Source organism: Panicum virgatum, chromosome 2K (genome assembly GCF_016808335.1).
Source record: "Panicum virgatum strain AP13 chromosome 2K, P.virgatum_v5, whole genome shotgun sequence".
Classification (NCBI taxonomy): Eukaryota; Viridiplantae; Streptophyta; class Magnoliopsida; order Poales; family Poaceae; genus Panicum; species Panicum virgatum.
The window spans coordinates 55,231,913-55,241,298 of NC_053137.1; the positions used below are offsets into that span (position 1 = coordinate 55,231,913).

The 9,386-nt window shown below is 53.4% G+C and overlaps 1 protein-coding gene across 2 annotated transcripts; it reads right to left on the reverse strand.

Annotated features, from left to right (window-relative positions):
• Window positions 1-2,026: 2,026 nt before the first annotated feature.
• LOC120686626 (protein indeterminate-domain 5, chloroplastic-like) lies at window positions 2,027-7,371 on the reverse strand. Of its 2 annotated transcripts, none has more exons than XM_039968839.1 (4): window positions 7,215-7,371; window positions 6,308-6,663; window positions 5,783-6,179; window positions 2,027-3,363 (listed from the first exon to the last, which is right to left on the reverse strand). In XM_039968839.1, the coding sequence occupies exons 2-4, from the start codon at window positions 6,459-6,461 to the stop codon at window positions 2,376-2,378; spliced, it is 1,539 nt and encodes a 512-aa protein (XP_039824773.1). In that variant the 5' UTR covers window positions 6,462-6,663; window positions 7,215-7,371; the 3' UTR covers window positions 2,027-2,375. The 2 variants fall into 2 exon arrangements, with proteins under 2 accessions (XP_039824773.1, XP_039824779.1); XM_039968845.1 differs by having other exon boundaries at window positions 6,308-6,658; window positions 7,215-7,351.
• Window positions 7,372-9,386: the final 2,015 nt, after the last annotated feature.

The following is a 9,386-nucleotide window of genomic DNA, read 5'->3' on the forward strand; positions in this document are numbered from 1 at the left end:
AGCGTAATACCCTATGTCCACTGAGTGGTGTATTGCTCTAGGTATGAATGGGACTATCCTCCGCCCCCTTGGGCCTGAGTCCTTTCCTAACGGGCGTCTCCCTTTTATAGAGCAAGGGGACGCGTACACAGTAGTTAGACCCCGACAGGTGGGTCCAACGTGTATGTATAGTATACTGCACATGAAGCTTTAATGGAGCTACAGCGGGTGAGGATCTCTTCTCGGATATGCTTCATCGCCATGTAGATTCTCTGACTGAGGGGAGTCCTTATTGTCCCATCGGCAAGGCGCCCGTTGGGGTGATGTAGCTTGCGGTGTAGGCTGCTGGGCCTACCGTGTAGGCGTCATAACGGGCGAAGCCGAGCCGCCGTGTCCAACTGGCATAGCAGATTGACATACGCGGCGTGGACGGTGCCAGCGACTGTACTACGCGCCTTGGTAACACGCGATCAACAGTGCAACCTGGCAAAAGCCGCCTCGGGCTCTGCTGTGGCAAGGCGCGCTTCCGTCTACCGCATTGAATGCAGTAGGTAGGCGAGTCTTCCAGTGTAAGCCAAGCGGTACCGCGCGCGCGCCCGTACCTGTGGACACGTGGCGGCTCCGGACCCAGTCGGGGTGTCGATTCCACCCACTGAGGGGTCCGGATAGTATATGGGGGTCCGGGACCCAGCTGGGGTCCGGGACCCCCAGCGGTTTCGGCGGAGGGCCTCCCTCCCGGACACGTGGCGTCGCCGGACCTTCCCCGAGCGGGGAGCGGGTCCGGGGCCATTTGCCGGGAGAGTAGGGCTCCGGACCACAGGGGTCCGGCTGCTCGGTCGTCAGGGCGTAGCTAAGGATAACTACGAGACCCTTGCCTAGACATAGCAAGAGGGGGTACCCCAGTCCTGGGGTACCGACACATTCTATTTTGGACAATGATAATAATTTATAAGAAATTGATAATAATTATCAAAAGTATGGCTTTCACGCCTAGTACGTCGGCAGTATGTCCAATATTCAGAACCGAGTGAGTTTCGTTTCTATGGAACAGTAGAAATCCAAATCAGCAGGAGTGAAAAAAGGTAAACAACTCCAAGAGAAAAGAGATTATCACTAAACAACATATATATATAATACTCTAGCTAGTATTGCCTCCAGACCATGCATGCGTACGTGTGCAGTTCTCTTCGTACTGTTCCTTCCATGTTTACACAATTCTTGTTCATCTTCCGTAGATAATTTTTGGCGAGTTGTTGCATATCCAGCTGCGCTGACGGCTTCCCTACAGGCTACAGTTTCGTCTATAGCGAATAATTAATATACTAGTCAGATGCAGGCACACTCACAGCTACCTGTACTGGTCATTCTGTACGTACCTTCCTGTACAGTACAGCGGCGCACAGAAAACACTGTAGTACAACATTCTACTGTACATCCATATACCCAATTGCCACAAACAGTTTCCAATTGAAAGCCGCCGTGTGGGCAACAGTAGCACGTTGGAAATGCGCAGACTTGCATGCACATCTCTCTCTCTCTCTCTTCACGTGCCCAATCCTTCGTCAGACCCTTCACCCTTTTTTGTTGTGTAGCATCCGGCTACTTCCAAATGTTCCCTAGCAACCTTTCGATGTGCCCTACTATACTTGTACTGGAGTACGGAGTAAATCCTTCCCTCTTGTGTGAGACTCGAGAGAGAAAACTGATGCAGGGGCGCAGCAAGAAGTCAAGCATCAGCCGGCACCGGGATGCGTGCTTTGGTCGATCTGCTTGTCGTAGCTTCCTGCGCCGTCCTGATCGACCTAGCCAAGCCCACAGTTAAACGCCTTGCTTCGGCATCCTGCACAGCCGGGCCCCTTTCAACTTTGAAAGCAGCGCGACCCAGAGAAGAAACCAACATGAAATATCACCACACCAAACACCATCATCATCATCATCATCACCGTACGTGCAGTGCCACGGGAGCAGCTAGCGTATCCAGGGGGAGCACGACGCAACAAGCAGTAAACGTCCAAACACATCCGGCCTCCACATGATGAACTTCACATCAGGGGAGACCACATACAATTAATTCATCTCCAGCCAAAGGTTTAATTAAGCAATTGGGGAAAAACTCCACGAAATTGTACCGGAATAGCAAAATTAAGTTGCATGAAGCTAGCCCCTAGCCTTGTCATGGCACCATCATCAACAACACAGAAATTTGAGAAAAACAAAACTAGATTGAGTTCACTTGGTCTCTCCGATCAATCCCTCATTAGCTCACCTTCCATATGCACGCGAAAAGCTCGGTTTCACGTGCACGCGCCCGCCGTCTGTTTATTGACTTCTTGGTTGTTGCCTCTTCTCCTTGTTTTGTTCTTGTTGTTCTTTCCCTGATCCTATCATCACATCGATCACTTCATCTGGGCCGGGTCCAGTGCGCCGATGTGGAGCCCGGGCGGCGCCATGGCGCCCCTGCCGACGCCGAGGAAGTCCCTCGTGCTCAGCTTGCCGTCGTCCACGGCGCCGAACCCTGCACCGCCGGAGAAGCCGCCGCCGCCGCCTCCCGCCAGAGAGTTCATGATGAGGTCATGGAAGTGCGCCTCGTGCGACGTCCCTTCTCCGCAGGCCCTGCTAGTAGTGCCCTGGCCGCTGGCGGCGCTGAAGCCGGCGGCGCGGAGCAGCGCGCTGGGGCCGTTCTGGGCGCTCGACGTCGAGCCCATCTGGGCCGCCTTCATCAGCAGCGCCGTCGCCGAGTTCTGCGCCAGGCCGGCCGATGGAGATGAGTTGTACAGCGAAGAGGGGAAGCTGCCGCAGCTGAGGTGGCTGCCCATGGACGCCATCACGCTGCCGTGATCGGCGTTGCCGCCGCCGCCGCCGCCGCCGTTGAATTGGTCTTGGACGACAAGGCGCGCGTCCTGGCCGCCGGCCGAGCCGCCGCCGTTGCCGGAGAAGAACCCGAGGTTCAAGAGGTTGCCGTTGGCGTTGCTGCTGCCCGGCTGGCGCTGCTGCTCGGGGAGTTGCATCAGGCCTTGGAAGGGCGACTTGCTGTGGAGCAGAGACGAGCCCTGACCGCCCTGGGGGTCATCGGAGAAGTCCGGGGCGGGAGGAGGAGCGCCGCCGCCGAGGAAGAAAGACGACGACGAGGCCGCCGACACCTGAGAACGGAACAAAGAGGGGCCCGAGGACGGTGGCATGATGTGGTCGAATTGAGCGGCCGCCGCTGCTGAAGAGGACTGGCCGGCTTGGTCCCCGAAGCCATGCATCTGGGCGGCGGCGCCGGAGAGCCCGAGGCTCATGCTGCCGGAGCCGACGTAGAGGCCGGCGCCCAATGGCGGCATCTGCGCGCTCTCACGAGCCAGCGCGTCGCAGAAAGCACGGTGGGTGATGAAGCTGTCCCTCCTGCAGTGGATTTTTTATTTGTTTTGGTATAAGCTTACAAATAAATGTTTTTGCTCTAGGCAAGTGGCAACATCCAATGGTGCACAAAATATACCATGTTCGTTAATTGTTAGCATTGAGAAATATAAATGGGTATACCGTATACATCCAAGCAGTAAAATCATGCAACAAGCAGAACAATATATATATATATATATATATCTTTGTCCAGCGATGGGAGCCACTAAGAATTTGATTCAGATTCTCTCCTTTATGCATAAAGCTAAAAAACAGATCAGAGTTTCATGCTAGAGAGTACTGGTAGTAGAAATAAGCAACCCATCATCACAACCTTTTCAGTAAATTGCGATACATACACAAAAATCTTGAATGTGTAAAAAATAAGCTACTCTATACGAGTCCCCCTTAATATCTACCTGACCATTTTCCTTTTTTTTCTAGCAGGAAGCCAGGCTACCCTCTGCGTATATATAGGAACAAGTATAGTAAGGGGCTCATTGTCTGCCTACATGGCACTTTTGGCTATGTGGAGGAGAGTCAAGGGAAAACAAGGGAAGCGGGCTCTCAGAGCAAGTATTATAACAGGCTGCAAGCATGCTGAATGTTGAAGTGGAGGAGCGAGCTTACATCCAGCTTCGACACAAGAACAAAGAAAACTTTGTGAGAAAGACGAGTGGGCCATGTATTAATGGTGAAGAGTTAACTACTGTACGAGTGGGCTAAGAGATAGGCAGGTAAAATTCAAACAGCCAGCAACTGGCTGTATTATTAACCGTGCTCCCATGCAAGAGCGAGATTCTACATACAAACTACAAACAAACATTGTAAATGCAGATGAAAGAGAAAGAGAGAAGATGACCAACCTAATGCCAACCCATCATGCCAGTGATTACAAATGATGGCTCTAGATGACATGGTAACTATACATATACATATGCATATACTAGCCAGCTATATATTAACATTGCTCTGGTATGCAGTATTTATGAAGTGACAATTTTACAAGTGGCAGGAAGCTATACTTATTTATGGAGCAGAATATATGTACTGTGCATGCGTGCTGCTACATTTAATTAGTGAGTCAAATGCTGACTACTCTCAAGCAAACAATTGCTGGAGCAACGAACGCTGCATGTACAGTGAGCAAACACCTCTGCCAACACAACGTCCTGGTGAATACAAACTGTACTTGCAATCCAAAACGTGCTTGAATTTCACAGAATTGAATGAGAAAATCATCAGCGCCCATGCAAGATTTTCTCAAGGCTTAACACATGCAGAGATCAGTCCAGCCATTTGATGCCAACGCAGCTAGCTATGCCATGCGCTACACACCAAGAGAAACAGGATGATGCACGTACATACACCAGCAGCAGTACAGAAAATACAGGACTGTGAGCCGAGATTAAGCGGAGCCAGCCGGCACCCCCGCAGAGCGCGTGCGTGCCCCCGTTCCATGCATATCCCAATTCCCACGAGAAGGAAGGAAGCCTGCTGGCCGCGTGGCTGCTTGCGGAAGGGCAATGCCGTCACGTGAACAGGTATAGGGATGCAGGCCTCTGAAGGAGAGAGAGAGAGAGAGGCAGCAGGGCGTGGATTCCGATGTGAAAAAGGAGAGAAACTGCTGCGGCCCTCAAAATGACCATGGCAATGGCACTGGCACTGTTTAGATTTTTACCCGTTAACTCCGTAAACACAAAAAAAACATCACATTGAATATTTTAACACATGTATAGAGTATTAAATGAAGTCTATTTACAAAACTTTTTGCATGGATGGACTGTAAATCGCGAGACGAATTTAATGAGCCTACTTAATCCATGATGTGCAACAGCGATGCTACAGTAATCATCTGCTAATTATAGATTAATTATGAATTAATCAGCATCATTAGATTTGTCTCGCGATTTACAACCCATCTGTGTAAAATTTTTTGTAAATATATAGATTTCATTTAGTACTTCAAATTAGCAAAATTCCGTCAAATTTTTTTTTACGTCCTATCTAAACACGGCCCATGTCAGGAGTTGTGCTGCGCTCATATCTCCAGTCCCCTCCCGACGAGCAATTCACGTGGTGGGAGCTTTGCTTGCGCTCTCTCTCGCACACTCTCTCCTCTGACCTGACCTCTCTCTCTCCTCTCTCTATCTCCAGCAGCCCGCCGGCCCAGGAATCCCTCCCGGCCTACACCAACACCAGTAGGGCAAGCAACGCGCGCGCACCTTCGCTGCAACTGACAGCCACAACCCTAGCTCACTCCTCATCATCAACGGACCGTTTCATCATGGCACAATCATTCAACCCATAAAGAAATGGGGGGAACGAATGAATGAAGAAACGGCAAACAACCTATAGATAGCTAGGAGAGAAAGTCGAAAGAAACCGATCTTGTCGACGCATCGAGGAACAAACGACGGACCTTGAGAAGAGCGTGCCGCAGTCGCAGCGGTACTCGCGCGTGCCGCAGGTCTTGGAGTGCGCCTTCCAGTCGGACTGCACGGCGTAGCGCTTGTTGCACTTGTCACACTTCCACTTCTTCTCGCCGTGCTTGCGGCAGTAGTGCTTCTTGATGCCCGTGAGGTCGCCCAGCGCCCGGGACGGGTCGTGGTGCACGCACGTCGGCTCCGGGCACAGGTACACCCGCCGCCGGGCCTCCTTGGGGTTCTTCTGCTTCAGCTTCCAGGGGAGGTTGTGCCCGCGCCGGTGGAGCTGCAGGTTCTGCTCCCGCTGGAACCCCTTGTTGCACACCTCGCACACGAACCGGTTCGTCGCCAGCAGCGTCCGCGGCGACAGCGCGATCACCTCCGCGTCGGGGTCTGCGCGCGGCCGGGCACATGAAATTAATTAACAAAACCATGCATGCATCTGATGATCTCTATATCAATCATCAGAGATGAGTGGTAGATACTAGATAGTAGCTAGTAGGGTTAGTTAGGGGACTTGCTTGGATTGCCGGGCTGGTTCCTCTTCTTCTTCGGCGGCGCGGCGGCGGCGGCGGCGCCGGGAGCGGCTGCTGCCGCGGAGGAGTTTTGCTGCAGAGAGGGCTGCATCTGCGTGTCGCCGAGCCCGAAGAAGGGCGCGGACGAGGCGGCCGCCATCGGGAGAAAACAAACAGCACAAGCTTCCTTCTTCTCTTGCCCCCTTTGACTCACTCAGCAGCAGGTGCGCAAACTGGCAGCTAGCTCCCCCTCGTCGGGCTCTACTCTCAGGTGACCGACGACCAGCAGTCCAGGTCACGGAGAGGCGACATGGCAGGCGCCGTGCGTATCTAGCTGCCTTTCGCTCCCGGCGTCTTCTGATCTGGACAAAGAGCGGAGCAACAAGAGAACAAGAATAGAGAAGACAGCAGCCGCGTGAGATGGAGAGATAAATATGACCAGATTTAGCTGTGAGCTAGCAACAACGGATCGATAAATCTATCGTCTGTGCCTACGTGCGCCACAGGACAACACTACACCAACCCAAACAAACCCCCATCCCTTCCCCGTGCAAACGAACAAGGCGATCGAGGGAGATGACAAACGAGTTGCACTCGCACGCACACGCAACAAGGCAAGGAAGAAACCAGAACCCGTGCCAATAAGAGCTCAAACGAGGAACAGGTAGAGAAAGAGAGATTGGGGAAAGGCAACTCTGGGCTAGCAGGCAACCGCGCTTGGAATCAGAGAGCTGCAGATGGCGGCTCTCCCGGAAGGTAAACCAACCAACAAACGCTCGGAAACAACAAAGGGGAACGCCTGCAGCTAGACCTCCACACAGGAATCGATTAAAAACAGCGCCCGCAAGATGATGAACCGAGAGAAAACGCCGAGGAATTTACGCGAGGAGAGGGGGGAGGAGTTGAGCCCTACCGCTTGTTGCTTTCCCCTCCGCTCCTGCGCTTTGGAGTTTAGGATATCTCCCAGCTCGAGAGAGAGAGGGGAGGAACAGTGGTGGGAGTGGTTGGGAGCGCTGCCTGCCTGCCTCTCTCTCGCCAATATATGCTGCTGCACTGCTGCGCCGTGCAGTGGAGCGGAGGAGAGAGGAGAGAGGCAGCAGGTGGGGGGTCGCGCGGCCCACGGGGGCGCGTGGGGCCCACAGGTCTCTCAAGCGGCCAGATTGCCCATTGCTGCGGTGCGTGTCCTGCCTGATGGACGGTTGACGACGCACACGACGCTTCTGCACATCCCCGCTGCACGGCGCCGGACTGGACCGGACCCTTTCGATTTCGAATTGAAAGCGGCACGACCCGGAGGAGGAGAAACCACAGCTAGCATGGAATATAGCCACCGCCGGCCACAGCATCGTTATCATCATCAGTCACCAAGCGAGGAGGGGAGAGCAGCGGCGTATCCAGAAAGAGCACGAGACAACAAGCAGTAAACGTCCAAAGCATCCTGCTGCTTAGGTTCAGGCCCGGTCACCGGCCTCCACATGATCTGATGAGCTTGGCATCAGGGGAGACAGACAGGCCACCAGCCCAAATCTAAGCGATTGGGAATAGTAGAACTCCACGGAATTGTACCGAAATAGCAAGCAAGATTATTAAGCTAGCCGCCGCATGTGCAGCCCTGGCCATGGCATGGCGCCGTCAGACACAGAAATTAAAGGAAACCAAGGTTAACTAGATTAAGTTCACTCCATTATCTCCCCGATGTCCGGTTCCTCGCTGTCACTATAGATAGCTTACCTTCCACGCGCGCGAATGCTCTCGCTTTCACGGCATGCCCGTCGATCTCTTCTTTGGCTCCATCTTCTTGTTTTGTTGTCGTTGTTCATTAATTCCCCCGGTCGCGACCAGAGCGTGGTAATTCATCTGGGCCGGGTCCGGTGCGCCGCCGACGCCGAGGAAGTCCTGCGTGCTCAGGTTGCCGTCGTCGTCCATGGCCCCGAAACCTGCGGCGCCGAAGGAGAAGCCGCCGCCTCCCGCGAGAGAGTTCATGATGAGGTCATGGAAGTGCGCCGCGTGCGACGACGACGTGGCTTCTGCTGCCCCGTCGGCGCCCCTGCTAGTTCCCTGGCCGCCGCCGCGGGCGGCGCCGAAACCGACCGCGCGGAGCAGCGCGCTGGGGCCGGTGTCGGCGCTCGACGTCGAGCCCATCTGTGCTGGGCCGCCTTCATCAGGAGCGCCGTCGCTGAGTTCTGCGGTGGGCCGGCCGATGGAGATGAGTTGTACAAGGAAGGAGTGAAGCCGCCGCTCATGAGGCAGCCATGGCTTCCGACGGACGCCATCACGCCGCCGTGGTGGGTGTTGCTGCCGCCGCCGCTGCCGTTGAATTGGTCTTGGATGATAAGGCGGCGCGCGTCCTGGCCGCCCGCCGAGCCGCCGTTGTTGCCAATGCTAGCCCAGGGAATGCCCGAGGTTCAGCAGGTTGCCGTTGGCAGGCATTGCTGCTGCCCGGCTGGTGCTGCTATGCTGCTCGGGGAGTTGCATCATGCCATGGAAGGGCGACTTGCCGTGAAGCAGAGACATGCCCTGGCCGGCCCGGGAGTATTCACCGTCCTCGGAGAAATCCTGAGTGGGAGAAGGAGCGCCACTGCCGAGGAAGAAAGACGAGGAGGATGGCGCCTGAGAACGAAGCATGGAGGGTGCCGGCCTGAGGACGATGGCATGACGTGGTCAAACTGCACGGCGTACAGCTTGAACAGAAGTGATGAAAATCCTGGCAGCATAGGTGTCCTTCCTGCATGCGTACGTGATGAAAATGTCAAAATCACTCTTTTCAAAAAATGTCATCAAAATCGAACAGAAGTGTATATACAGGACTAAAAAGGGTACATACAGCTTGAACTTACCAAACTATGCAAGGATCAAATTGCTAAAAATTACTTGGAAATTCTAAAATATATCACATCATTTAATTTATTAATAAATTATTAATACACCATACAAAAACAAATCCCAAGATACACTTGCTCAAAATCAAAATTAGGATGTTGTTTTAGACTGTTGAAGAGGGTCTTGCTATAATAGATCTTTTTTCTCTTGGCAAGTGGCAATATTATTGAATGGTTCACAAAATAATACCATGTTGATTGCTTGG